The sequence below is a fragment of the Miniopterus schreibersii genome (genome assembly GCF_964146895.1).
Source record: "Miniopterus schreibersii genome assembly, chromosome: 18".
Lineage (NCBI taxonomy): Eukaryota > Metazoa > Chordata > Mammalia > Chiroptera > Miniopteridae > Miniopterus > Miniopterus schreibersii.
In genome coordinates this window covers 3,169,272-3,196,620 of record NC_138121.1, presented here as the reverse complement: position 1 = coordinate 3,196,620, position 27,349 = coordinate 3,169,272, and the positions used below count along the sequence as shown (strand labels likewise).

The window sequence follows — 27,349 nt, the reverse complement described above, 5'->3', positions numbered from 1 at the left end:
GAAAGACAAGGGGAATTTAAGTGGATTAGGGGACTGGGGCGTTCACTCAGTCAACAAGTGTTTACTGAAGCCACCCGTGTCCATTCTGGGGACATAGATGTCATTCATCCAACAAGTATGTAGAGCATTTCCTATGTGCTAAACAACTTGAGACACTGGCAACATCAGTGAACAAGACAGTCCCTCCTCAGAGGTGGCCACCAGTCAGGGCTGGCAGCTGGGGATGTATGTGAAGGGATAGGGGCTTTAATGGGGCCGCAGGTGGCAGGGGGGTTGCCGGAGGAGAAAGGCAAGGCTTCTCAAAGAACGTGTCATAGCTGGGACCTAAACCATGAGAACAAGGAGCCTGGGCCCCCAAGTTGCAGGGCACATGCTGGGTCTGGAAGGTGAGGCCCCGGGGCGTTCGGAATAAGGAAGGGGGCCGTGGAGCCCTCGCAGTGAGCCGAATGGGCAGTCCCGGGCGAGGGTGAAGGGGTTCTGCTTGGAGAGAGGGGCCGGGTACTGAAAGGTATGTTTTCTATAGGGCGGGGGGGAGAGGACGGCAGAAATAATGGTTACAAATGGTGACCTGGGCACCCCACAGGGGCACCTGGCCCACGCCAGGTCCAGTTTACAGGCCATGAGTCGGGAGGACGGGCGGGGACCCGAGCGCGGTAGCCCAGCCTCCGCGGGGAGGGGGCAGCGCCCGGGCGGTCTGCGGGCGGGGCTGCGGAGGCTGCGCGCGCAGAGCCCGCGGGCTGGCTCAGAGCGGGGTGCCCCAGGGTGGCTGCGCGCGCAGCCTTCCCGAGGCCTCCCGGACGCGGCCAGGAGGGGCGGGGCTTTGGGCCGCCGTAGCCAACAGGTGGCGGGGTTTGGCGGGAATTGGCCCTCAAGGACGAATCCACACCCCAAATTGGAAGGAGGGGGCGGGGCCTAGCCCTACGTGCGCTGGAGGGGCGTGGCCCGGCGCGGCGCGGCGCGGCGCGGCGGCTCTGGGCCTGCGCGCGCCGGTGTCAGGGGTCACGGCGGCATAGTCCGTGGCGGGAAACGCTGTTTGAAGCGGGTGAGTAAAGGGAGAACAGGGACTGCAGGGGACCCCTCGTGGCAGGGAGGGGGACTTGAGGAGCCGGGCGCGTGGGCCTGAGTGAGGGCTGCTTGGACATGGCGGCGGGAGGGACCCCCGTGGCTCTGGGGTGCGCGGAAGAGGGGCAGGGGCAGAGCCGGGGCGCGCGGGGAGATGACGGGGGTGGGGGTCCCTTGACCTGCTGCTGGGGGTCCATCACCGGGTACGCGATCCCAGGACGAGATGAAGGACGCATTCTGGAGTCTTTGGGGGCCACCGAATCCCGGTAGCGTTGGGGGACGTGGGGGCATGGTGCCATAGTTGACTCGCCGAATCCTGAGTGCTGTGTGCCAGGCACTGTTACAGAAGCTGCGGCTACAGCGCGACCTAGTGCGAGAAGGTTCCTGCCTTGGGGCAAGACAGTCAGTAGACGAGTAATAAGTAACCACGAGTAATAAGTAATAACGGTATAGCGGTGCTTTCTGGCTCCGATACGTTATCCGAAATGAAATACAGCAGGGCAGCCTGCTGTTTTGGTTGGAGTGGGCAGGAATCGCCTCTCTGGGGAAATGACATTGGAGAGAAGTCAGCCGAAAAATCCGGGCAGAGGGACCATGAAGTGCAAAGGCCTAGAGGCAGGAAGGGAACAGGAGAGGGTGGAGACAAGATGGGACGCCAGATCCTGTAGGGCCTTGCAAACCTTGCTGTGGGTTTGGCTTTTACTCTGGGTTCAGTAGGGAGCCATGGGAGGTTTTGAGCATTGAAGCTACACGGCCCACCCTGTGTTTCCAGAAACTCACCTGCTGAGTGAAAATGGAATTGTGGCAGAAACAAGAGTGGGAAGGTGGGAGACCAGTCAGGAGGCAAGTAGGTGGCTCCTTCTGCAGGGCAGGTGGAAAGAATCTGCCAGGCTCAGGTTGTCTTTGGGGTTTGAGCCAGCAGGACATGGGGTTGTAGGGAAGAGGAGCCCAGAATGACTGGGATTTGTGGTTTGAGCAACAAGCTGGATGGAGAAGGTTGAGAGAGAGCAGGTTTGGGGGTGCCATTCTGTGGGCAGAGCTTAGATGGAGTGAGTGGGCAGGGTTTAAAGAGGGCAGGGTGATGTGGGTGTCCTGGCTTTGTAGCCCCACCTACTCCAGGAACCTGTTGTTGCCTTGTCTCTCTCCCCACCCTCCTCCCCCTTCCTACACTTCACCACCCAGGCCTCTCCTCCTTCCCCACTCAGGGCCTTTGCCACACCCTTCCCTCCTCCTGCAATGCTCTCCCTCTCTTCAGTCCTTCAGTCAGCTGCTCTGTGGCAGGCCCTGCTGGGCACATGGAACCAGTGATAATTCTGGGCACCAGACAGCGATAAGTGACATCAAGAAAAATAAAGCAGGGAAAGGGGTTAGAGAGTGTCAGGATGGGGCAGTGGGGCTGCACTTTTAAACAGGCCTCACTGAGAAGGTGACGTTTGAACAAAGACCTGAAGCCCCGGGGAGAGGGAGGAAGCCATAGAGCCATCTGGGGAAAAACATTTGGCAGGGTAGAGGGAACATCCTGTGCAAAGGTCCTGAGGTATGTCCAAGCCTGGAGTGTTTAAGGAACAGAGAGTAGGCAAGTGGCTGGAGCTGAGGGAGCAGAGGGGAGAGAGTGGAAGGTGTGTCTGAAAGGAAATGGGGGTGATTGTGTAGGGTCTTGTGTGCCATGATGAGGACTTTAACTCAGCATGAGACAGGCCCCAGGGGCGGGCTCTAAGCAGAGGAGAGATGGGCCGATCTGACATATTTGTGCAGGATCCTCTGACTACTGTGTGGAAAATACACCAATGGGGACAGGGTGGAATGAGGGAGCCCCGAGAGAGGCTCTTCTTTCATTCAACAGATATTTCTTAAGCATCCTGTCTGTGTTAGGCACTGTTGTAGACTCCTGCCATACTTCAGTATACAAAACCAAGGGATCTTGGCCCTCAACAAGCTCATCTTCCAGCAGGGGGAGACAGACAAACAGCAATGTGCAAAATAGAGAAGTGAACAGTCTTAAAGAGCAGAGCAACCAGTCTGGAAGCCAGGCAGGGGCTGAGAAGCTGTGGGACTTGGGTCTGTTGGGAGGCAGAGCTGATGGGATTTGCAGATATAGTGAGCATGTGGTATGAAGGGAAAAGAGAAGTTGGGCTGATGGAAGCTGCCATTTATTGAATTGGGGGAGATCATGGGGTACAAGGATCAGGTTTGGGGGGAGATCAGGAGCTGGCTTTGGAGTCTGAGGTGCCTGAAGAAACATCCTCACAGTGGCAGCTGGACCTGTCAACCTGGAGCCTGGGGAGAGGTCTGGGCCAGAGACATAAAGGCAGGAGTGATTGGCATGGAGATGGCATTTAAAGCTGGGAGATTGGGTGAAATGGAATGAGAACACTGAGGGAGTGTGGGGTCAGAGAAACCAGCACCGGATCCAGAGTGGACACTCAGTGTTGTGTTACTGCTGCAGGAGCTGGTCAGGATCTGCTACTGAAGGGTCAAAAAGGGAGAGAGCACTGTTTGCCAAGCTCCTGTCTGGTGCCAGTGCAGCTAAGGGGACACACAGGGGCCTCCTTCCTTTCAATGCTGCCTGACTGACTGTGCATTTAGAATGGTGCCTGGGATAGGGAATTAGCAAAGGAATCTAGATTTTGCTGCTGGTGACACTTTCCCTCCCACCACAACCCCCTGGCCACAGCCCATTGACCCAGGGCAGCCAGTCGGCTCCCTTGAGCCTCCTTAGGCCAGGCCTGGCCACTCCTCTGGGCTCCTGTAAGGCCCTCAGCTTCCTATGCCCCACATTTTCTTAAACAATTTTTTTAATACAAAGGATAACACTCTTAAGCACACCATTCTGCACCTTGCTTTCTTTCCCTAACAATGCGTCTTTGAGGGCTCTCCATATCAGTACACAGAGTGCTTCCTCATTCCTTTATGTAGCTGCATAATATTCCATGGGATGGAATTAATGTGATTTACTCAAACAGGCCCCCTCAGGAGAACATTTAGGTGGTTTCCAGTCTTTTGCGATTGCAAACAATGCCGCCGGAAATAACCTCGTCAATGCAGCTTTCCATCATGCGATCCTATATCTGTAGCATAAACCCCTGGATGTGGAATTACGGCCTCCCCACTTTTATGTTTTTAATTGAGGTCTAATTTATATAGAGTGACATGCATCATCATCTCAAGAGTACAGTTGAATATACAGTCTGTTTCCATCACTCTAGAAAATTCCCCCATGCCCATCCCCGGCCAGTCTCTTCCACCCAGAAGCAGCCACTAGCCTGATATCTAGCACCAGAGATTAGTTGATTCTAGAAGTCTGTGTAAATGCCATCATACAATATATACTCTTTTTAAAAACTGAGATGAAATTAACCATTTTAAAGTATACAGTCAGTGGCATTTAGTACATTCACAGTTTGTGCAGCCTCCACCTCTCTGTTCTAGAACATTTCCATCATCCAAAAAGGAAACCCCATACCTATTTGCAGTCCCTCCCCATTCCCCAGTGTGTACATGTTTGAGATGCATTCATCCTGTGCGTATATCAGCAGTTTCCTCCTTTTTAATGCTGAGAAATATTCCACTGTGGGCCAACAGTTGCTGTAACACATCCCAGTCAGCAGGATTTTTCTACGATGTCAAGGTCTAGGCTAAGCTGCTGGAACAAAGGGGCTCTGAAGCACAGTGTCCCAGACAAGATACAAATCTATTTCTCCACATAACCATCCAAAGGTAGACAGGTGTGCCAGATGGGCAGGCAGCTCTGCTCCAGAAGGGTGTCGAGGGCCCAGGTTCCTTCTATTTTGTAGCTCTGTGTTCCCTGCAGTGTTGTCCTGGTTCTGGTGGTCAAGGTTGGCTCACCGCCATCATATTCAGGCTCCAGCCATCTGGAGGGTGAGAGGATGAGTGCAGGCTTCCTCTTCAGGCTGTCCTGAAAGTAGCACACTTTACAGTCACCCTCAGTCCATGAGCTAGAACTCAGTCATGTGACCACTGCTTAGCAGTGCATCCTGGGAAATGTAGTCTTGTGCTTGTCTGCCTGTGGCACTTCCAAGGTGAGGTTTCTTGCAAAAAGAACCAAAGGGAGACTGGATCTAGGGGCATAGTTATGGGAGCCAGAGGTGTTCCCTTGAACCTGGGACAGCTGACCTGTCCCTAACCCCCTCCTCCCTCCCGGCTGGGTCTGGGGTCTGCTATAGGTTTCCATAATCCTCTCTCAGCATGATGCTGGCAGACATGTACTGTTTTACAGCTTTTTCTTTTTAATAACTTCAAAGATATAGTACAAAGAACACCTGTTTACCCTTCACCCCGATTCACCAGTTTTCACATTTTACCCTGTTTATGTTATGATTTGCATGCACACTTTAAAGCAATATGTTCAGAATAGCTTGCATACATCATGCCATTTACCCCTCAAAACTTGGAATGTGTGTTTCCTTAGGATATTCTCTTACTGAACCACAGTAAAGTTACCACCTCGAATAGGCTTAAACTAAGTACAGCCTGGTCAAATCCACCAGAGGATGTGTACCTTTATAACGATATATCTCGTCAAAATATACCCCCAAAGTAATCTTTTATAGGTTGCAACTAAGAAAACAGGTAAACATATGTAAATAATGATCTGATATGTGCATATTACACACAGGAATAGAGAGGGAGTGGAGCAAAGGTGGCAATACATTGACACTTAGGGGACCTGGGGGAAGGATACACACTTAGAATAACAAGGGCTTTTGTTTTTGTGTTTAAATGGGATGGGAGCCTCTGAAGTGTTTTGGGCTGGGAAGGGACCTGGTCAGGTTGGTGTTTCAGGCTGCTCCCTGGCACCCCGCACAGTGACTGACCTGATGGAGGCACTCCCCAGCCACTTGGTGAATGAAGGCCTGGGCCGAGGGAGGGATGGGTAGGCGAGGGCATTGAGGACAGAGGTTTGTAGGAAAGAAAGGGGAGTGCTAAGGACCAAGTCTGCTGGAGAGGGGGGACAGGGCGTGTGGGTCCATGACAGAGGGTCTGCAAGGGTCCGGTAAACAGGGGCATGTGAGGAAAGGGTTAGACTGAGGTGCGGAGCGGGTGTAGTTATCCTGGGTGATTACCGAGCATCGGGATGTGCTAGCACCCGGGGGAGCCTGCAGGCGCATCCCCTTCAGGCTCTGCAGAGCACAGAGGCTCAGTCCTGGTGGGTGCGCAGGAGGCCGTGGGGGAGACAGGAACCCTCACCCAGCCCCCGCCCGCCCAGCAGGATGTATGAAAAGCGGCGGCCCCACGCAGGCCCAGGGCCTGGGGTGCCCCCGAAGCGGGCCCGGGGGGGCCTCTGGGACGAGGATGAGGCGCCCCGGCCATCCCAGTTTGAGGAGGAGCTGGCGCTGATGGAGGAGATGGAGGCAGAGCACAGGCTGCAGGAGCTGGAGGAGGAGGAACTACAGCTGCCCCCAGAGGGGGCTGCCGACAGTGAGCCGGGAGTGGGAACCCCCTGCACCCCACCCATCTAGCCACAGAGCTGACTTTGATCCCATGCCAGTGTGCCCCTCTGTTGCCTGTTGCTTCTACTCTGACCTTGACCCTTGACCTTTGACCTGGCAGTCTCTGAGTTTCCTGCCCAATCCAGACCACCACCTCTGCTCGACTTGCCTTTTGCAATGCACAAGCCTGCTGGGCTGGGAGGGCAGTCACTTATGTCTGAGGGGAAACCCTGACTCCACTTAACACCATGTTCTCCCCCCCACACAGGGCACTTCTCCTCAACAGCTATAGATGCCCGCTGGCTTCGGCCCTCCCCACCCCCCCTGAATCCCCAGACAGAACCCCTCATCTTCCAGCAGTTGGAGATCGACCATTATGTGGGTGAGTTTGGGGGACAAAGGCCTGGTGGGTGGCAGGTGGGGCCTGGGCTCCTGGGGTGGAGACCCAGCCAGGTCAGCTCCTCTGGCTCTGTGTGTGGGAAGAGATCATCACAGACAGTCCCCTTCAGGAGACCAGGGCTGTGAGACGGATGTACAGGGCTGGGGTTGCCCAGGGTGGGCAGTGAGGAGTCTGGAGAGGGAGTCAGAGTGCAGGTGCCAGGGGCTGGGGTGGGAGGGGCTGTGACTGCAAAGGGGCAGCTCGAAGGAGCTGTTTAGAATGACAGAACTGCCTTGTACCTGATTTTGGTGCTATCACATCCCCAGGCCCAGCACGGCCCCTGCCTGGGGCGCCTCCACCATCCCACAGCTCCGTGCCTGTGCTCCGAGCCTTTGGGGTCACTGATGAGGGTGTCTCCGTCTGCTGCCACATCCACGGCTTTGCACCCTATTTCTACACCCCAGCACCCCCTGGTGAGTGGCCCCAACCCAGAAGACCCTTCTTGCCCCTGACCACCTGGTAACCTCTGCACTTCTGACCAGCCCTCCCACCCCAGGTTTTGGGCCGGAGCACCTGGGTGATCTGCAGCGAGAGCTGAATGGGGCCATCAGCCGGGACCAGCGTGCAGGGAAGGAGCTCAAGGGACCTGCCGTGCTGGCCGTGGAGATGTGCTCCCGGGAGAGTGAGTGCTGCCCTGGGGACTGAGTCCGTGGGGGGTCCCTCTGGATCAGTGCCAGCCTCTTCTGTTCTCTGCAGGCATGTTTGGGTACCATGGGCATGGTCCCTCCCCGTTTCTACGCATCACTCTGGCACTGCCCCGCCTCGTGGCCCCCGCTCGCCGCCTCCTGGAGCAGGGTGTCCGTGTGGCAGGCCTGGGCACCCCCAGCTTTGCACCATATGAGGCCAACGTTGACTTTGAGATCCGGTACAAGCCACTGCCTTGCTTCTCCACCCTCTGCCCCACTCCCCCAGTCAGCCTCAGCTCACTGACCTCATCCCCCTCCAGGTTCATGGTGGACACAGACATCGTGGGCTGCAATTGGCTGGAACTACCTGCTGGGAAATACCTCCTGAGGCCCGAGGGGAAGGTGTGGGACCCCGCCAGGGTGGGGGACATGGAGCTGAGATCCTGCAGCCACTGACACGCCCTGTCCCCATAGGCCACACTGTGTCAGCTGGAGGCAGATGTGCTGTGGTCAGACATAATCAGTCATCCTCCAGAAGGGCAGTGGCAGCGAATCGCACCCCTGCGTGTGCTCAGTTTTGACATCGAGTGCGCTGGCCGAAAAGGTCCGTCCCTGGGGCTTGGGGCTCTTCCCTTCCTCCCTTTAGACATCAGTGCTATGCCAGTCTTGCCTGGGAGTCCCTCTACTTCTTGGGGAAGAGGGAGTAATCATGCAAGTGTTCAGGTTATTGTAAGACTCTAGGGTAGTGGCGGAGTGAGGGGGCAGCTTCAGACAGGTGGGCAGGGTTGGCCTCAGGGGTGAGGAGACAAGCCTTATGAAGAGGGATGGGGTGGAGGGTGGGGAGAGCATTTCCCTCAGAGAAAACAGCAAGTGCAAAGGTCCTGGGGCAGGACCATCCCCATCTGTGTGAGGGGGAGAGGGTGGGAGATAAAGGCAGAAGGGAGCCAGGATGGATCTTGCGGGGTCTGTGGGCAGTGGGGATATAGAGGAGTGGACAGGCCAGGGGAGATTTGGAGGTGCAGCCACCCTGGTGTGTCATGAGGGAGAGTAGGGGTTGAGTTCCCTAATCCCCCTCCTGCCTTCCTGCGCAGGCATCTTTCCTGAGCCCGAGCGGGATCCAGTGATCCAGATCTGCTCGCTGGGCTTGCGCTGGGGTGAGCCAGAGCCCTTCCTGCGCCTGGCGCTTACCCTGCGGCCCTGCGCCCCCATCCTGGGCGCCAAGGTACAGAGCTACGAGCGAGAGGAGGAGCTGCTCCAGGTGACTGTTGTTCCACATCCCCCTGTTTTCCTTAGCACCCCCCACCCCAACCTTCATATCCCAGGCTCGGGACCATTTTCTGAGCTCTCCAGATCCTGAGCCTTGTGTCCACGGGTTCAGATCCCTTCTCATTGAGGGGTGAACGATTTCCCTCTGTGTTCTGCGTTATTTCCAAAAGCACCTGCCTGGTCTTTCTACCATAGGCAGGAAGGCTCTAGGACTGCTCTTGGGGGTTTCCAGAACATTTCAGGAGCAGGAGGGATCTGTGGCAGGGTGATGACCAGAATGACAAGCAAGGCAACCTTGTGCATGCCTCCATTCCCCCCGCTCCCCGCATCCCCCCCAGGCCTGGTCAACCTTCATCCGCATCATGGACCCTGACGTGATCACTGGCTACAACATCCAGAACTTCGACCTTCCGTACCTCATCTCCCGGGCCCAGCACCTCAAGGTAGGGCAGGCTATGGTAGGGGAGGCTTGCCTCAGACACCGCCCTGGGGGCTCAGGGTGTGGGCAGCTCCCCTATACCTGCACCTACTCTATCCCTTGTGGCTCTGTCCCCACGGAGGTCCACCTGGCTCTGGACCTGCAACCTGCCGTTCCCAGCAGCTCCAGAGGCAGCCCTGAAAACCCTGCTTTGTCGTGTCCCTACTCTGCTCATAGTCTGAAAGGTCACTGTGGCACTTAGGCTATGAGGGCATTTATGGTTAAGTAAGAAAAGGCATGTGCATTTAGAGGTGCAGGCTGAGTGAGCTGGGGTGCAAGGCCTGGTCTTCTAGGCTTAAAAATACGTCTGCAAAGAATAAGGAACTATGGCCCTGGCTGGTGTGGCTCAGTTGGTTGAGTGTTGTCCCATGCACTGAAAGGTTGCTGGTTCGATCCTGGGTCAGGGCACATGCCCAGGTTTCGGGCTCATCCCTGGTGGGGGGCGTGTAGGAGGCAACAGATAGATGTTTTGCTCTCACGTCTCTCCTAACTTCTGGTAGTCTCAGAGGTTCCTGGGGTTTAGATGGCATTCTCTCCGTCTACTGAGTCCGCCCTCTGTGCCTGTCTGCTCAAATTGCTGTTTGTTCTCATGATCTAGACATATTGGATCAGAGCCCCCTCCTCCCCCCTGCCCCCTCTCCTCTGCCCCGTGGCTCCAGCCCAGCTCAGGCCTCCCCTCTCTGCCTAGTCCCTCCCAGGTCATCATCTCTAGTGCAGATGCCTCTCCTGACCTGAGACTTGCTCTCTGTACTGACCCTGCTTGTGCTGCCACCTGGCTGTTCCCCAGGCCCCCACCCTGTGCACCACCATCTTCCCACTGAGCTCAGCCTCATCCCATCTGCTCCTCCGGCTCCCCATTTGGGTGCAGCTCTCCAGCCACTTGGTGCCATCCTTGCCCCCTTTACCCCGAGAGCTGTCAGGCCCCTGACTCTACCTGTCCGGTTTCCTGTCCTCCCCTCTAGCCCAGCCCCCACCCACCCAGCCAGAAGAGTGCTGCGTTGTAGGGAGCATCATGGGTGGTTTGTTCACCATTCTTCTAGCACATGCCTGGGGGTCCTGGGTCAGGCTGCCTGTCCCCCTCTGCAGCTGCCCACCTGCTGTGCCCTCAGGTGCAGGGGTTCCCCCTCCTGGGCCGCATGATTGGCCTCTGCTCCACCATCCGGGACTCGTCTTTTCAGTCGAAGCAGACTGGCCGGCGGGACAGCAAGGTGGTCAGCATGGTGGGCCGTGTGCAGATGGACATGCTGCAGGTGCGGCCGGGCCCCGTGGGCGGGGCTTGTCCTGTGGGCTGCTGCCTGGGGCCTGTGCCCACCCTGCGCCTCTGCCGCAGGTGCTGCTGCGGGAGTACAAGCTCCGCTCCTACACGCTCAACGCCGTGAGCTTTCACTTCCTGGGTGAGCAGAAGGAGGATGTGCAGCACAGCATCATCACTGACCTGCAGGTGCCCCTCAGCTGTGACCTCTGACCTCACCTCCTGCTCCCCAGACCTCTCACCTCTGACCCCACCTCCTGTCCCTGTCTCTGACCTAATTCTTTCATCTCCTCTGACCTCAGCCTTCCACCCGACCTGACCTTGGACTTCAACCTCCCTCCTGTGCTCCTGACCTTCACCTTAATCTCCTGCCCCCAACCTCTGACCTCACCCTGCAGATGTAACTATTTCTGCCCACTCACAGGACCTCTAGCACCATGACCTTGATTCTGCTCATCCACACCAGCCTTCAGATCGCTCCCTCTTCCCTCTGACCCCGTCAACTCCCTGACCTCTGCCTGCTCCCCACCCAGACCCCCGCCCTTTCCCTGCCCCCCTGATGCCATCGGTGCCTGTCCCCAGAACGGGAATGACCAGACGCGCCGTCGCCTGGCAGTGTACTGCCTCAAGGATGCCTTCCTGCCCCTGCGGCTACTAGAGCGGCTCATGGTGCTGGTGAATGCCATGGAGATGGCACGCGTCACGGGTGTGCCCCTCAGCTACCTGCTTACCCGAGGCCAGCAGGTCAAGGTGGTGTCTCAGCTGCTGCGACAGGTCAGTGGGCAGAGCCCAAAGTGAGCCTTGTCCCTCGTGGCGGCCCCTCCTTTCTTCCTTTTTTCCACCTGGCTGCCCTGCCTGCGCCCACCTACCCTCCCATTTCCTGCCTTCTCCTCTCCAGGCCATGCGCGAGGGTCTGCTGATGCCCGTGGTGAAGACAGAGGGTGGTGAGGACTACACAGGAGCCACGGTCATCGAGCCCCTTAAAGGGTGAGACCGCGTGGCCCGACAGGGTGGTGTGGGGGTAGCTAGGGAGCTCTAGCCCTGACTCCTGGCACTCCCAGGTACTACGACGTCCCCATCGCCACCCTGGATTTCTCCTCGCTGTACCCATCCATCATGATGGCCCACAACCTGTGCTACACCACGCTCCTGCGGCCCGGGACTGCCCAGAAACTGGGGTATGGTGCCCTTCTGCAGCACGAGGACCCCAAGACCGCCAGGGGCCGGGCTCAGGCAGAGTGGGGCTGAGGAACAGAAAGAGTGGGGAAGGGAGACTCAAGAGTGGGGGCGCTGGGTGGGGAGGCCGGGAGTCACCCCCGCCATCCTTTCACCCAGCCTAACTGAGGACCAGTTCATCAAGACGCCTACTGGGGACGAGTTTGTGAAGACTTCGGTGCGGAAAGGGCTGCTTCCCCAGATCCTGGAGAACCTGCTCAGCGCCCGGAAGAGGTGGGCTCTGGAGCTCCCTCCCACTGCTGCTCAGAGCTCAGACCTGCCAAGGCCCTTGGCGATCACTGTCCCTGGTGGGTCATCCCAGCGCTGCTGGGGGCCACACTCAACTGTAGCTGTGTGTGAATTAGAACAGTCGCCCCCTCCAGGCAGCTCCCCTTCACCCCTTGTGCCAGCTGCCTCTGTACTGTACATGGTGTGCCCAACCATACTAATCACCCCTTTCCAGAGACTCACCGGATCCGGTGCCCAGACCTGGACCTCTTGTCCTGTCCCATCCCCCTGGTCCCATCCCCCCACCAAGACCTGGGACACCACCTGAGTGGCCTGTGCTTCCCCTTCCTCCCAGGGCTAAGGCCGAGCTGGCCAAGGAGACAGACCCTCTGCGGCGGCAGGTCTTGGATGGGCGGCAGCTGGCGCTGAAAGTGAGCGCCAACTCTGTGTACGGCTTCACTGGCGCCCAGGTGGGCAAACTGCCTTGCCTGGAAATCTCACAGGTGAGCACCCAGGCCCCACAGTGGGCAGCTGGGGGACAGACAACTCCCTTTTGGGAGAACCAGGGCTCCATGTGGTGGGGCTGCATCCAGAGGTCGGGGCCCAGGTCACCCAGCTTGCCTGCCTTTTGGAGAGGGATGCTTGAGTGAGGGTCCATTCAGTTGTTCAGCAAATGTTTGCCAGGGGTTAGGCCTTGTGCCCTATGGGCTATGGGTCCAGCAGGTGACAGAGCAGAGGAGAGTTCCTGCCCTTGTGCAGTGCCCAACCTTATGGGGGCACAGATGCTGGCAGGAGTAAATATGATGGGCAGGCAGTTGTTACCAAGGGATCTGCGGACAAATAAGCAGGGGAGGAACCAGGCGGGATCAGGCGTGGCAGGCAGAGGCCGAGGGATGTGGAGAAGAGGAGCGGTTTTACTCATTCATCTGCCACAGTCACCCTCAGACCCTGTGTCCCTAGCACCTACACCCCAGCCCACATCCTCCCCTGGTCCCCATGAGGGTGGGGGAGTGGAGGGCAGGTTCTCTCCCTCCTGCTCAGGGGAAAACAAAGCCAATCTCTGCTGGGGGGGAGGCTGGGGGGCCACCCAGCAACACAATCAGGCTCTAGGGCTTGATTTGCTGTGTATCCTTGGTCACTGTCAGATCAGGCATGAGGGTTCCCCCACCTGCCCTGGGGCATGAGGACCTCACTGAGGATGCTCAGTAGGTGCTTGGTTAGTGCTCTGCTCCGAAACTGGGCCCATGGCCTCTTTCCCCACCACAGCAGCATCCTAGGCTTGTTTACTGGAGGTAGCTGTGCTGTTGGGACAGAAAAACAGATCCACAGTGAGACCACAGAGGGTCTGAGGTTCTGCCCAGATGGGTGCGGTGCCTCAGCTTATGGCCTAAGAGGTCCTTAGAAAGGTCTTCCTGTCTAGCCTCTTCCCCTGGGGTTTGGGTCCTGGCACATCCCAGATTTGGTTACCTCCAGCTATGGGGAGCTCTCTACCTACCTGGCCATTGTGTCAGTCCTCATGTGCCTCTGAGCAAAAGGCTTTCAAGAATTGCCAGTGGGATGCGCTGGTGCATACCCGCCCACCTGCAGTTCAGTGGTTCCCCCAAGACTACTGTCAGATCCAGTGATTCACTGGGACTCAGAGACCTCAGAAAAGCCATTATACTCAAAGTTATGATTTGAGAGGAGAGATTAAAATCAGCCAAAGAGAAAAGCATATGGAGCAGGGTTCAGGAGGGACCGGGCACCAACTTCCGGTTGTCTCTCCCAGTGGAGTCACACAGACAGCACTCATTTCTCCTGTCAATGGTGTGTGACAATATCCATGGGGTATTGCCCACCAGTGAAGCTCACCCGAGCCAGTGTTTTTATTGGGGGTTGGTCATGTAGGCATGGCTGAACACTATGTGGCTGACCTTGATCTCTAACCCATGTAAAGGTAAAGCTGATACCATGTGGCCCAGGTGAACAAAGACACGTGTAAGGCAAGACATTCCAAGGGCTTAGAAGTTCATTCCCAGGCACCAACCAAAAGCCAGGTCTCTTTTTAGGCAAAGTAAACTCCTTACTGCATGCCACCCTGTCATTGGCCACTCGTAGTCCCGGGGCCTCCCCAAGCCACCTGGGATGTTTGGCCACCAGGCTTTAGCCCTGAGCAACGCCAGGTGGAAGAATGCAGCTTTGCTCCCCTGGGGCTCCCTCATCGGGGGCTGCCACTTCCTGGCCTTGTCTCTGTCTTTTCTTTCTCAGTCCCTTCCCTCTGTTTCTTAGCTTCTTTCCTTATTTCCATCTCTCAAGTTTTTGGGAGCAGGGGGATGGCATAATTTAAAAATACTGAATTATTCCAGAAAAAGAAAAGAAAAAGAGGTAAGAGCAGGTGGAACTAATAAAAGGCAGATAGCAAAGTGGTGGATTAAAGCCCTGATCTAATGCGTAATTACATAAGCATAAGTCTTCTAAATGCTGTAGTTCAAGACTAAGATTTTCTGACTGGACCCAAACAAACAAAAACAGAAGTCACATCCATCTCTTTGTGTGTGCCCCTCTTCAATCCCCCAGCCTCAGTTTCCTTATTTGTAAAGTAAGACTGTTGAAAAGCCATGGTTTCTCCATGGGGCTCGTGCAAAACCCTCTCTGGGAGCATTTGACAGTTGTAGTGTCATTCTCAGCTGCCAAGGGATATGTGGGGGTGGCACTGCTCGCTTTCAGGGAAGTGGCCATGAATGTCAGTGGTCTTGCACCATGAAGAGCTGCCTGCGATGTCACCACATGTCACAGCACCTCCATGGAGAGAAACACTGAGCTGATGGCCTCTTTTGGCTCCAGCATTTCCAACACTCATTTGATACATCAGTCCCTCCTCTGTGCCAGGAACCCACTTCCCAGCAGACCATTTAGGAGCAGCTCAGTAGTCCCACTTTTCAGATTTGGAAACTGACACTCAAAGGGATAGAATGGCTTGCCCAAGCCCGCGCCTCCAGGAAGCTGTGGAAGTGGGACCCCAAGCCCCTGTCCACTACGATGACCCCTGGGCCCTCACTGCGTGATTCTTTCCCCAACAGAGCGTCACTGGGTTTGGGCGCCAGATGATTGAGAAAACGAAACAGCTGGTGGAGTCTAAGTACACAGTGGAGAACGGCTATAGCGCCAGCGCCAAGGTCAGGGGCCACCCTGCCTGCTGCTCGGAATGGGCCTGGGTATGTGCCTGGTGGGGGGAATCCAGGGGGCCTCTCAGTCACACGCCCCTCCCCACCAGGTGGTGTACGGTGATACCGACTCCGTCATGTGCCGATTTGGCGTCTCCTCTGTGGCTGAAGCGATGGCTCTGGGGCGGGAGGCTGCAGACTGGGTGTCAGGCCACTTCCCCTCACCCATCCGGCTTGAGTTTGAGAAGGCAAGTGCCCCTTGGCCTGTGCTTGGAGTGGGCAGGTGTGGGTCTTGCCAGTTTCGGGGAGGGGCTTCTTTCTTGGGGTGCCTGCAAACCATCATATGAATTCATTTGGGGTTCCCCTGGTATGTCAGCATTGGGGAAACTCTAGTGTTTTCAAGGTCTCTCCATTTGGGGTACCCTAATCAGGGTACTCTGGGTATCCTATTCTCTGGGTTCATGAGCCCCGGTGTCAAGGTATTTTGCTGCCTGGATTCTCCTGAGTTTGAGGCCTTGGTTTTCAAAACCTCCAAAGCCTGGGCTCTGCGTGGTATCTGTTTTTTGACAACCTGTGTGGTGGGGACTCTGATGGGCAGATCCTGGATAGGGGCACCATTGTCTGGGGCTTCCCACTTCCGGTGTGTGGCAGGCTGGGGTCGGGAACTCTCACACTAGACTTTATCCCCAGGGTTCAAGCCAGTCAGGCCAGGTGGTGTACCTGCTGTTGGATTCAGAGCCTCCCAGTTTTGGGAGGTCTCTGCCTCAGGGTCTGCTCCAGACCCAGATTTGGGGCTCCAGGCTTCACCCCATTGTCTGGATCTCATGTTTAGGGCTTGTCTCTAGGTTTGTCCCAGTCTCTGTTTCAGATTTGGGGACCCTGGTCTGGGGTTCCCTGTAATGCTGGGAGTGTTCCCAGGCTCAGGTGTTGGGGTCTTAGGGTCCATTCGCCCAAACATCCCAACCCCACGTCGAAGGAACTGTATCTGTCTTGTCAGTTTCTGGGGGGCATCTCAGGATTGGACACCAGCCCCTATAGTCTCAGGGATCACAGCCATGGATACCCCCAGGTCTACTTCCCGTACCTGCTCATCAGCAAGAAGCGCTATGCTGGCCTGCTCTTCTCCTCCCGGCCGGACACCCATGACCGCATGGACTGCAAGGGCCTGGAGGCTGTGCGCAGGGACAACTGCCCCCTAGTGGCCAACCTCGTCACCGCCTCACTTCGCCGCCTGCTCATTGACCGGTGTGTGGGGCCCTGGATCCAGAGCTGGAGGCCAGACCCCAGCCCCCTCCCTCAGACCCAGAAGCCCCAGCCCTCCTCCCTTGGGGACACAGGTGTCAGACCCGCTTTTCCTCAGTGAGAATTGGTGAGAGTGTGGGGTTGGACAGCTGTGGGGTTGCAGCCCGTGGCTGAGCAGGACTCCTCCCTGCCCTGGGCCCCAGCCACCATAGCCCATCCTGGTCCCCAGCCTTGCATGCCAGCCTGGCCATCAGCAGCCACTTATGATGTCCCATCTGGCCCACAGAGACCCTGAGGGTGCCGTGTCCCATGCACAGGACATCATCTCAGACCTGCTGTGCAACCGTATCGACATCTCGCAGCTGGTCATTACCAAGGAGCTGACCCGCGCGGCCGCGGATTATGCGGGCAAACAGGCCCATGTGGAGCTGGCTGAGAGGTCTGCCCCTGGGGGACTGGTCGTCCAGAAATAGCCTTTCCTGCCAGCTGAGCCCACCACTTCCTGGCCCCGCCAGCCCTGCTGTCCCACCTGCCCTCACCCACTGTCTCCCCACAGGATGAGGAAGCGGGACCCCGGGAGTGCGCCCAGCCTGGGAGACCGGGTGCCCTATGTGATCATCGGTGCCACCAAGGGCGTGGCTGCCTACATGAAGTCCGAGGTCAGGCCCACCTGGGCTGCCCGCGCCCGCCCAGCCCTACCCGTTCTCACTTCTGCTTTCCAGCCAGTGGGAAGGTGTTTCCCTCTGTGGGCCCCGTGGGGCCCTGACAGCCACCCCAGCACACCCGGGAGTCGGCTCCATGATGCTCTGCTCTAGAGGGTACCCCCACCCCCGATTTTTGTGACCCCTCCCTCGCTCCCCCTTGCAAAGGGTTCAGCCTCACTGCGCAGGGCGTCCCTCCATCTCTGTCTCTGTTTCTGAGTCCCCTTTTGTCTCCTTGGCCCTCATTGTCCATGCTCTGATTCCCTTAGACCCACACCCTCCTCCATGCTACCCAGATGCCCTATAACCTCTGACCCCCACATCCTCTCCTCAGTCCCTAGTGTCTGTCCAGCCTCTCACTCCAGTCCTTGTCCCGTTCATCCTTCATCGCTGTAACCTCTGACCTTCCTTGGTCACCTGAGGGCCCTACCTTTGGACCCCCAGCTTAGATCACAGAGCCTGTGACCAGGTACCCCCAATGACCTATAACCCTGTCCCAGGCCTCCCCTCGCCCTCCTTAATGCCACTCCCCGCAGTCAGCGCTGTGCCCAGTGACCACCCCTCACCATGGTCCCAGTCATGACTGGAGGACTCTCAGTCGCCTCAGTGCCCTTCACCCTGGCATCCTGCTGTAACAGCCCCCAGTCCCTCCACCGCTCTGCCCTGGTGTGACCCTGCTGCTGCTGTGCCTGCAGGACCCCCTGTTCGTGCTGGAGCACAGCCTGCCCATCGACACTCAGTACTACCTGGAGCAGCAGCTGGCCAAGCCGCTCCTGCGTATCTTCGAGCCCATCCTGGGCGAGGGCCGTGCCGAGGCCGTGCTGCTGCGTATGGGGGTGCCCAGGGTGGGGAGCGGAGGGGCACTGGCCCATGCCTACCCTTCCTTACTCCTCACCCCTCACCTGCAGGTGGGGACCACACACGATGCAAGACTGTGCTCACTGGCAAGGTGGGCGGCCTCCTGGCCTTTGCCAAACGCCAGAGCTGCTGCATTGGCTGCCGCACTGTCCTCAGCCACCAAGGTGAGCAGTCCCCAGCCCTGACTACTGACCTCTGACCTGCCCCCACTCCACTCTCCATCAACCTCTGCTGTCACCTAAAGTCCCTGGGCCCTGCCCCACAAGCTGGCATTGCTTTCCAGATAGGGTCTGGCCCCTGGGTGGTGGTCTCCTCTCTACAGTCACCCCAAGAGGGTCCTGGGCCCCCCACCCTGGGAGTTCCCCAGGGAGTTTTCCCCACACACTCGCTCCCTTGTTCTCTGTCTCTGGGGACTTTCAGAAGTCGGGATGGGCAGCGGGCGGGGAAGAGGCAGGGATGGGGCGCCTGGGCCCTGGCTTCGCCCCAGCTCTCCTATGCCGACCCCACCCCCACCCCCAGGAGCCGTGTGCAAGTTCTGCAAGTCCCGGGAGTCGGAGCTGTATCAGAAGGAGGTGAGGGGTCGGGGCAGGGTATTGGGGGAGAAGGGCGATGTCCGGGCCACTGCTGAGCCCCACCATCCCCAGGTGTCACACCTGAACGCCCTGGAGGAGCGCTTCTCACGCCTGTGGACTCAGTGCCAGCGCTGTCAGGGCAGCCTGCATGAGGATGTCATCTGTACCAGGTGCACACATTTCTGGGCCCACTGCCCTGGCCCCCGGCCCTGCCCCCACCCTCACCCTGGCCACCCAGGTTCCCCCATGCTCCCAAGACCTGTGGAACTAGGCCACAACTCCAGGGTCTCAAACAGCCCCCCACCCCACACACGTCCCTTTCTGGCTGCAGAGTCTCCCTGACCCTCGGTGTCCTGGCCTGTTAAACAGGCCAGTGCTCGTCCCAGCCCTTCCAGGGTCAGGGGTGGAGAGCTCCCGAGTGGGGCAGGGTCAGACACCTAGCATCTGCTGGGGAAATGGCCGCACTGGCCCCCTCCCCCAGGGTGGGGCCAGGCTTTCCCCAGGGAATGAGTGGGCGGGGCGGGTTCCCACGCCAGGTGACAGGTGATATACGGCTGGTGGCCCAGCGCCTCAGCAGGCACCCGCTGTTATCGGCTCCCCCCATGCCTGCTGAGCAAACAGCCCGCCATGGGAGGGGGGCAGGTGGGCAGCAGGCCGGGGCCAAAGTCCTGGGAACGGTCCCCTCCATCACTGGGCTGGGCATGGGGACTGGTGCAGCCCAGGCAGCCAGCCCTGACCCTGACCCTGACCCCTGACCCCGCCCACAGCCGGGACTGCCCCATCTTCTACATGCGCAAGAAGGTGCGGAAGGACCTGGAGGACCAAGAGCAGCTTCTGAGACGCTTTGGGCCCCCTGGCCCCGAGGCCTGGTGACCTCTGACCTCCGAGAGCTTCCTGTGAGGGCCTTGTGGGGTGGGATTGGTGGAGAATTAATAAAGTTTGGGCCTTTTGTTACCTGGTGCTTTGTGCTTGGTGTCTGGGGGGACAAAGTCCACTGTCAGGCCCTGGCCTGGGTGGGTTATCTCCACTCACTGGGACCCCCTGACCCCAAGGTGCCCCCACTGGACCTCCCCTCTGCAAGACCCTTGGGCTCCTGCCCCTGCTGCCAGCCCACACAGGCCAAGCCTGCCTCAGTCTCCTCTTGGAACCTGAGTGGGCATCTAGGGACACAAGCTCCACTCTGCCCAGCCCACCCTCCCTGGGGGCCAGCTGGCCCTCCAGGTGCTAGCCTGTTTGCTCCAGGCTTGGGGCAGCCCCCTGCTCAGAGGCTCCCACTCCCCACACGGCCCAGGGGACCCCCCTTCCCGCATCACACACCCACGATGTTTCCACCTTAGGGTCATTCACTTCGGGCCTGGGTTTTCCTCAGGTACGCCCCCGTTTATGACCCCCACTTCACTGACCGGGACCTCTTGGCCCCTCCTTTATTTCTTAGGGTCTCCCAAATCCAGCTCCTCTCCTATCTCCACCCTTCAGGGTCACCTCCGTTCCTAATTATGGGGATCCCCAAATCCAGCCAGCTTCTGGGCCCGCCCTCCCCATCACGTGACCAAGGTTGTGCAATCCAGCCCCCTCCCCGACCCCCTCCCTGAGGGGATTTTCGAAGAGGGCTGAGCTCACAGCACCCCTGCCCCCAGGGGGCTGGGCCAAGGTATAAATAGGGGTGGTGGCTGCACCCGGCAGTGAACCCAGCCCAGCACCACCATGCTCGCCCTGGAGGCTGCGCAGTGAGTGGGGCCCCTAAACCTGCACGTGGGACCCTGGCCCCTCTGCCAGCCCTCTGCCCAGCAATGGTCTCAGCTGCCAGCCCCCCGGGGGGTGTCCACCCTCACTCCTGGCTCTCTAGCTCTCTCTCTCCCCTCCCACCGCCGGTTCTTCCCCATTCTCTTCCTGTGTCCCCCTGGGCCCCGCAGAGCTTTCCTGAGAGGCTTGCCTCCCCCTGCCGATGTCTCCCAGGGGACCTCCGTCTCTGTCCTGGGTCCTGCTGGTCCCTATTCACTGTCTGCTCTCTTTTCCGCCTCATCTTTCTGTTTCTGGGTCTCCTTCGCCACCTCTTACTTCCCCTGTCAGTCTGTCTCAGGCTCTTTCCAATTCTCTGTCCACCTGTCTTATTTCTCCCCATCTCTCCCCCACCCCATCTCTATCTCTGGGGCTCAGTAGATGCTTCCTGCACACCTTTCTCCCTTCCCTGCTCTCATTCGCCCTCACCGGGTGCGTTGCGTCTCCCCATCTCCGCCCGGGCATCTCTCCAACTTTCTCCCGGTCCAAGGTGGACCCATTAGACAGACTGGCTAACGGAGGCCCCCTCCCTGCCCCCATTCACCCGCTGGCACCCACATCTCTCTGGGGACTTTCTCTCCCTCACTTTCCCTAACCCCCACCAGCCTCTGTCTATGCAAATCCCAGGGGTGGGGGGACATTTGCCTGGCTCCCGCCCCCCACTTCCTGTCCCAATGGGGGAGTCAGGGGGAGTGGTGGGGCTGGTCACAGAGCAGACGGGCTGTGGTGGTCACAGCTGCAGCTGCCTCTCCCCCACCGGCCCCCCAACCACACCGAGATTCAGGTGGCTGAAGATACCCTGACATGCCCCTGTGTCTCTCCCCCTCCAGGCTCGACGGGCCACACTTCAGCTGTCTGGTGAGTAGGGACCCTGGGGGCCAGGGAAGGGTGAAGGAACCCACACGACCTGCTGTGACCTCCCTGCCTCGTTTTCCCTCTGCTCCTTCCTGTCACTTTGTCTCTCTGACGCTCTCCCCGCGTCTTGTACCACCACCCTCTAACCGCTCACACCGCCCCCCATCTCCATCACAGATGTTTTTCTCATCTCCTTCTCTCGGGCTCTGGGTCCACTTCCTTGGGGTGGGGTGGGGAGCTCTTTGTATCTTTGCCTTTCTCTCGCTTTTCCCATCCATCCCACATTCAGCAAATCTAGTCCTCCCTCTTTCCTTCTCTTCTCTGCTTTATATTTGCACAAATTTAGTCTGTAATACTTCAGACACACAATACTGTACCTAAAGCCCACAGTCTAATCCGAGAAATAAAACCACTTGTGGCCTTGAAAGAAACCCCCTTCAGATGCCCTTCCCACCTCCATAGGACTAATTTTGCTTTTCTTTTATAAGTCAGTAAAATAACACATTTTGTGTACAGCTCAGTGAGGTTTGACATGGGGCGCACACCTGTGCAACCACTAACCAGACCAAGATACAGAGCATTCAGTCTTCGTCACTCCGGAATATCCCCTTACGTGCCTCTCCATCGATACCCTCTCTGATTTGTTCCACCGTGAATTAGTTTTGCCCGGTTTTGAACTTTCCAGTAAGCGAATCACGCAGAGTGTCCCCTTTCGGGTCTGACTCCCTTTGCTCAATGTCGTGTGTGTGTGTGTGTGTGTGTGTGTGTGTGTGTGTGTCAGGCGCTGGTCCTTTTCCTTTGCTGTTTGGTACTAAGTCACCCCACCTCACCCCAGTTAATGTGTCCACTCCCTTGTCCACAGCCGCTGGGGCTGCTTCCCCTTTGGCGCTTTAAATAAAACCGCTCTGGTTATTGTCGGACAAGGCTATTTTGTGGACAGACGTTTTCAGTTCTCTTGGGTAAATCAAGGAGTGAGGTTGTGGGTCATCAGGATGGCATATCTCCAGCTTTAGTCTTTATGAGACTTTAATCGCTAAAGCAAGACGGCTCTTGGGCTGAATCGAAGCGATACAAGGACAAAGGCAGCACTGAGACCGAGAGAACTTCCACCCTCTCGCCCCGCATCCCGCCGCGCAGGCCGCAGGCTGGGGAATCCTTAGGACAATGACTGTACCGGCGAGGCGGTGGCTTCCTGGGAGCCCACCATCCTAGGAGAGCTGGCTGCTGCCTCTCGCTGTGTGTGTCCACCCTGTTTCTGCCTGTGTGTCCGTCTCCTCTCACTGTATCTCTGTACGTCTCTCTCTGCCCGTCGCTGGTGTCTGGTCTCTGTCTCTTTCTCTCTGTGTTTCTCTCTGAGTCCCTGTGTCTTTTCTCTCTCTCTCCCAACCTGTCACCTCCTCTCCCCGTCCCTGTAGAAATCCCCCTGCTGGTCCAGGGTAAGGGTGGGGGTGAGGGCTCCTCACAGCTGGGATGACCCCTCTTTCTCCCCACCCATCAGTACCCAGATGGAATCTTCTATGACTTGGACAGCTGCAAGCACCCCAGCTACCCCGACTCAGAGGGGGCTCCTGGTGAGTAACCCTGGCCCAGACCCCTCCCCACATGCCCCTTGGGCCCATGTCACAGATGGGGGGCTGAGGCCCAGGGGAGGCTGTCCCATTGCACAGCAGGGCAAGTTTAGGCTGGGCCTTCAGCCTCCTCCCTTTCCTGCCCCCACCACCCCACCGCTTGCCCATGCAAATCCTGGGATCAGCGATTTGCATGGCCCACAATGGCCCCTCTGTGCCAGGGGCTTCCAGTGGGAGGGGGCCAAGGCCACACCTCCTGGCTTCTGATTCAGTGCCCTTCCCCCCAGACTCCCTGTGGGGCTGGACTGAAGTCCCAGCCGTCCCTGCCACCTCCTATGAGGCCTTCGACCCAGCTGTGGCCAACTTCAGCCACCCCCAGGATGTCCAGCTCTGTTATGGACCCTCCTCAACCTACAGCCCTGTGGGGAGCCTCAACCCAGCCACCAGCCTGGAGGCCCCGGGGCCTGGCTTCCCAGGGTACCCCACTGAAGACTTTACCAGCCAGGTGAGGGAGGTTTGCTGGGCACCAGGCGCTGGCTGGAGCCTATGCCCACAGTAGCCCCTTCTCCCTCAGAACCCCCCGAGGCTGAGCACTGATGTCACTGCATTGCACTGACCAGCCCACAGAGGCACAGGCGGGAGCCCAGGGACAGCACAGACGGCTGTCCTCTGCGTGAAGCAGGCTTTCATGGAGGTGGCCTGTGCGTCCCCTGGCCACTCCATGGAGGTCCAAGCAAAGGCCAGGGTGCAGGCTGTGTACAGAGCGGGGAGGGCCCAGGAGCAGGAAACCAGGGAGGGAGAAAAGGGGGTTCCCCCCGACTGCAGGTGACCCTGACCTTCTGCAGACCCTGGGCCCCCCAGCGGCGTACGCCCCGTACCCCAGCCCCGTGCTGTCAGAGGAGGAGGATCTCCTGCTGGACAGTCCCGCCCTGGAGGTCTCGGACAGCGAGTCAGACGAGGCCCTCGCGGCTAGCCCCGAGGGGAGGGCGGCTGAGGCAGGTATGTGGAAGCAGGTGGGGGGGAGCTCCCGCTGGAGATGGGAGGAGGGGGGCTGAAGGACAGGGCTTCCCCAAGCACCCACTATACACTCCAGCGCTGAGGGCAGTCCCCAGGCTGTGTGGCCTTGGGCCTCACCCCCCTCTCTGTGCCTTGCTTTCCTGTCTGTACAATGGGCACGGCAGTGACTACTCTGGCGGCTGGGAGGACTGAGTGGGAGAATGTTATAAGTAGGATAGCGGCGCCGGGCACAGAGTGAGCGCCGAGTCCTCACCATCACCATCAACACAATAACAACAGAAAAATCACAGTAGCAGTGCCCGTCTAGTCAACCCCTGCTTCTGCCCAAGTGCCCGACATCCATTATGTGCCACCCCTGGGAAGTTGGGATCATTAGTAGCTTTCTCCGTCTGGACCTCAGTTTCCCACCTGTAAAATGAGTCATCACCATCACCCCATCTCATGGGCTGATGATGAAGATGAAATGAGCTCATAATTGTAAAGCACCTGGCAGGAGTTTGTAAAAGTAAAATACCCCCACATACATAAGCCTCATTTATAGCCCAGGAGACGCCAGCTCAGAGAGATTTAGTCACCACCCCAAGATCACACAGCTGGGAAATGGCCGAGGTGGGGTTCTCATATCCAGGGCCCTGCTATGACCACTTTCCCCAGCTCTGTGGGGCCCTTGCTGTTTGTAGGAGCCCAGCAGTCAGACCCCCTGGCCTCTCCCAGGACCTCAGCCCCTCCGGCTGAGAGGCTGGGAGATCCACAGCTGGAGAATGGCCAGGTGGATTCGAACCCACTCCAGGTCTCTTCTCCACCAGTCAGCTGTGTTGAGAGCCTGTGAGGAGCCCTGTCAGTCCACTGCACAGGTTCTCATCCACGGGCTCAACAGTCCCATGCGCTGGCCCCAGAGCAGACCAAGGACAGGAGCAAACCCTGAAAAGAGAGCAGGGAAGGGCGATGGGGTTTCTGGGGTAACAGATTCAGGGAGGGGGCGACTTGCCCCAGATGGGGGGGCACAGGCAGGTGTGTCCAGCAGCCATCTCCGTCGCCCCAGTTCTCTCCCTGGGGAGGCTGAGGCGGGGCGGGGCGGGGCGGGGCGGGCCCGGAGGACACCTCCCCGACGCGCCCGCCCTCGCAGGGGCCCGCAAGAAGCTGCGCCTGTACCAGTTCCTGCTGGGGCTGCTGACGCGCGGCGACATGCGGGAGTGCGTGTGGTGGGTGGAGCCCGGCGCCGGCGTCTTCCAGTTCTCGTCCAAGCACAAGGAGCTGCTGGCGCGCCGCTGGGGCCAGCAGAAGGGCAACCGCAAGCGCATGACCTACCAGAAGCTGGCCCGCGCCCTGCGCAACTACGCCAAGACCGGCGAGATCCGCAAGGTCAAGCGCAAGCTCACCTACCAGTTTGACATTGCGCTGCTGCCGGCCGCCCGCCGGGCCTGAGCCCGGGGCGCCTCTCCGGGGCTCTCCGGGGCTCCACGCTGGCGTCGCGTTGATGTCCCCTCACCCTAGGTCATAGGACCCGTGGATCCCCCACACTGTGGGGAGGGGGCGCTGCCATGATCCCTCAGCCCTGCCCAGGGCCTCTCTGGGATTGCCGTGTCCTGTCCAGGGGCCCCAGTATCTCCATGGCTTGGGTCACAGGACCCATAGACGACTATACCAAGTGTCTGTGTGGAGTGGGCGGGGCAGTGCTTCCAGAACCCCAAGAGCTTCCCTGGGATCCCCTTGTGATGTCTGAGGTCCCCCAACCAGGCTGAGTACCTGAGATCTCTGTGTGTCTGTGATCCCACAGTCCCACCTGGGGGCGGGTGAGCCCACAGATTTTTCACTCCAGGAGGGGGCGCTGCCAGCAACCCTAAGCCCTGTCCAAAGTCTGGGATCTCTGCTCACCTGTGAGTCCCACCTGACATCTGAGATCTTCTAGTTATGACTGAGGTCCCTGGGACCCCTTTATCATGTCTCAGGTCTCTCTGCCCAGCTGTGATGCTTGTCCTATCTGTCCCCCCAAATCCATCAATCATCTTTGGGATCCCCTAATTCTCTGGAACCACCCTGCTACCACTTATTTTGTGTCTGGGATTCTCCAAGTCGTATCTGTGTGTGCGCCCCCCCTGGGACTTCCACCTGATATACCCCTTTGGGGACCCCACCAGCAGCCCTCAGTTGTCATGGGAACCCTCCCTCTTCTGAGGTGTCTTCTGTAGTCCCATGCTGGGGATCATTCTGGTCACTCAGCTGATTTCTGGGTGATCTCGGCAGTCCTCCCCCCCCCCATCATTTCTAACCAGAGGTCTCAAACTGGTGACTCCCCTTACACACATACTTCCTACCCATCTCGGGGCAAATCAGATCCCCCAGGTGGGGTTTTCTTTAATTCATGGTAGCAGTTTTGTTTGTTTTTGTTTTTGGAGGGGGATCCAATTTAGTTGACATTTCAATAGAGGGAGATTTTGCAAAATCCTTCACTTAAAACTTTGCACAATCCAGCAATTGGCTTTGCAGTGTGGAGAGAAGCTGGAGCAGGGTGGTGCCCCCTACCAGTGGGCCTCTGCTCTCCAATCTGTCCTGGACCCCAAGGCCCCTGGCTGTCATACCCTGGTGGTTTCTCTCAGGTGCCCTGGCCCCTAGCCATTTGCAGTTTGACCCCTGGTGTGAATGCAGCTGGGAGCTCTGATTGGCAGCCCCCAGAGGTGTCAGAGACTGTGGCTGACCCTGGAGTCCAAGCCTTTAAGCCTGGGTGGCTGGGGGACCAAAGGTCAAAGATTTGCTGCTTCTGGGCCTCAGTTGTCCCTTCTGTGAAATGGGAGAGGAAGACGAGGAAGATGGTGAAAGTCCCTTGTAGCCCAGTGGACAGGCCTTTGATACAACTGGAATCCACTTACCACCCACTGATGGAGGCCAAGGAAGGAGCGTCAAGGACCAAGAGAGGGAAGAGGTCTTCACAGGGGCGCATGGTGGCTGGCAGGTGGCAGCGGAGCCCAGGCTGGGACCTGCCATCAAGAAAAGGACAGCCTGGCTGGGAGTGGCTCTAGGATCCAGGAGATCAAGGTTCGATTCCTGGTCAGGGCACATGCCCAGGTTTTGGGCTCCATCCCCAGCAGGGGGCATGCAGGAGGCAGCTGATCAATGACTCTCTCATCATTAATGTTTTTTTCTCTCCTTCCTTCTCCCTTCCTCTCTCTGAAATCAATAAAGATATATTTAAAAAAAAAAGAAAAAAGAAAGGACAGCCCCACCCCTACCTTGGGGAGGGGAACAGCATGGGAGGGATGTGGGGGGCACAATGTCCTCACCAGGGCCTCCTCTTGCAAATGAGCTACCTTTTGTAAAAACTAGTCTTACCCCAAGTATGGAATAAAATAAAATAAAACAAATGAAGGTAGACAGGCCTCCTGGGACCCTTTGTCAGGGTCTGCAGTGCTGCTGGCCCTCAGAGATACTGGGACAGGGAGGGGGAGATGAGAAAGGAGATGGAACAGACAGTTAGAGCCAGACTAGGCTGAGCCTTGAAGGCCAGGCTAAAGGGCTGGAGCTCCTGGCGCTGGCGGTTCCTTCGGTTTTTGTCTCCCTCTCTGTGGCCAGGGGGTTCTTCCCCGCCCTCTCCCAGCTTCCC

The 27,349-nt window shown here is 58.1% G+C and overlaps 2 protein-coding genes across 3 annotated transcripts; both read left to right on the top strand.

Annotated features, from left to right (window-relative positions):
* Positions 1-973: 973 nt before the first annotated feature.
* Positions 974-19,486, top strand: POLD1 (DNA polymerase delta 1, catalytic subunit). Its single transcript, XM_081119927.1, has 27 exons — positions 974-1,042; positions 6,293-6,501; positions 6,781-6,894; positions 7,218-7,364; positions 7,448-7,573; positions 7,648-7,816; positions 7,898-7,979; positions 8,052-8,181; positions 8,669-8,835; positions 9,182-9,286; positions 10,431-10,571; positions 10,652-10,762; positions 11,156-11,347; positions 11,472-11,560; positions 11,635-11,751; positions 11,909-12,022; positions 12,372-12,519; positions 15,076-15,171; positions 15,270-15,407; positions 16,229-16,404; positions 16,688-16,840; positions 16,958-17,060; positions 17,798-17,930; positions 18,011-18,124; positions 18,480-18,532; positions 18,605-18,702; positions 19,300-19,486. The coding sequence occupies exons 2-27, from the start codon at positions 6,294-6,296 to the stop codon at positions 19,403-19,405; spliced, it is 3,330 nt and encodes a 1,109-aa protein (XP_080976053.1). The 5' UTR covers positions 974-1,042; position 6,293; the 3' UTR covers positions 19,406-19,486.
* Positions 19,487-20,206: 720 nt separating this feature from the next.
* SPIB (Spi-B transcription factor) lies at positions 20,207-27,038 on the top strand. Of its 2 annotated transcripts, XM_081118584.1 has the most exons (6): positions 20,207-20,259; positions 21,142-21,169; positions 22,665-22,737; positions 23,022-23,239; positions 23,580-23,733; positions 24,878-27,038. In XM_081118584.1, the coding sequence occupies exons 1-6, from the start codon at positions 20,237-20,239 to the stop codon at positions 25,174-25,176; spliced, it is 795 nt and encodes a 264-aa protein (XP_080974710.1). In that variant the 5' UTR covers positions 20,207-20,236; the 3' UTR covers positions 25,177-27,038. The 2 variants fall into 2 exon arrangements, with proteins under 2 accessions (XP_080974710.1, XP_080974709.1); XM_081118583.1 differs by lacking the exon at positions 20,207-20,259 and having other exon boundaries at positions 21,083-21,169.
* Positions 27,039-27,349: the final 311 nt, after the last annotated feature.

Excerpts from the sequence above, each read along its gene's own strand:
- POLD1 (XM_081119927.1), top strand. The coding sequence starts at position 6,294 with ATGTATGAAAAGCGGCGGCCCCACGCAGGCCCAGGGCCTGGGGTGCCC. Across the intron at positions 10,763-11,155 it reads GCATCATCACTGACCTGCAG|AACGGGAATGACCAGACGCG; the intron begins GTGCCCCTCAGC and ends GCCTGTCCCCAG. Across the intron at positions 11,348-11,471 it reads TGTCTCAGCTGCTGCGACAG|GCCATGCGCGAGGGTCTGCT; the intron begins GTCAGTGGGCAG and ends TCTCCTCTCCAG.
- SPIB (XM_081118583.1), top strand. The coding sequence starts at position 21,116 with ATGCCCCTGTGTCTCTCCCCCTCCAGGCTCGACGGGCCACACTTCAGC. Across the intron at positions 21,170-22,664 it reads GGCCACACTTCAGCTGTCTG|TACCCAGATGGAATCTTCTA; the intron begins GTGAGTAGGGAC and ends CCCACCCATCAG. Across the intron at positions 23,734-24,877 it reads GGGGAGGGCGGCTGAGGCAG|GGGCCCGCAAGAAGCTGCGC; the intron begins GTATGTGGAAGC and ends CCGCCCTCGCAG.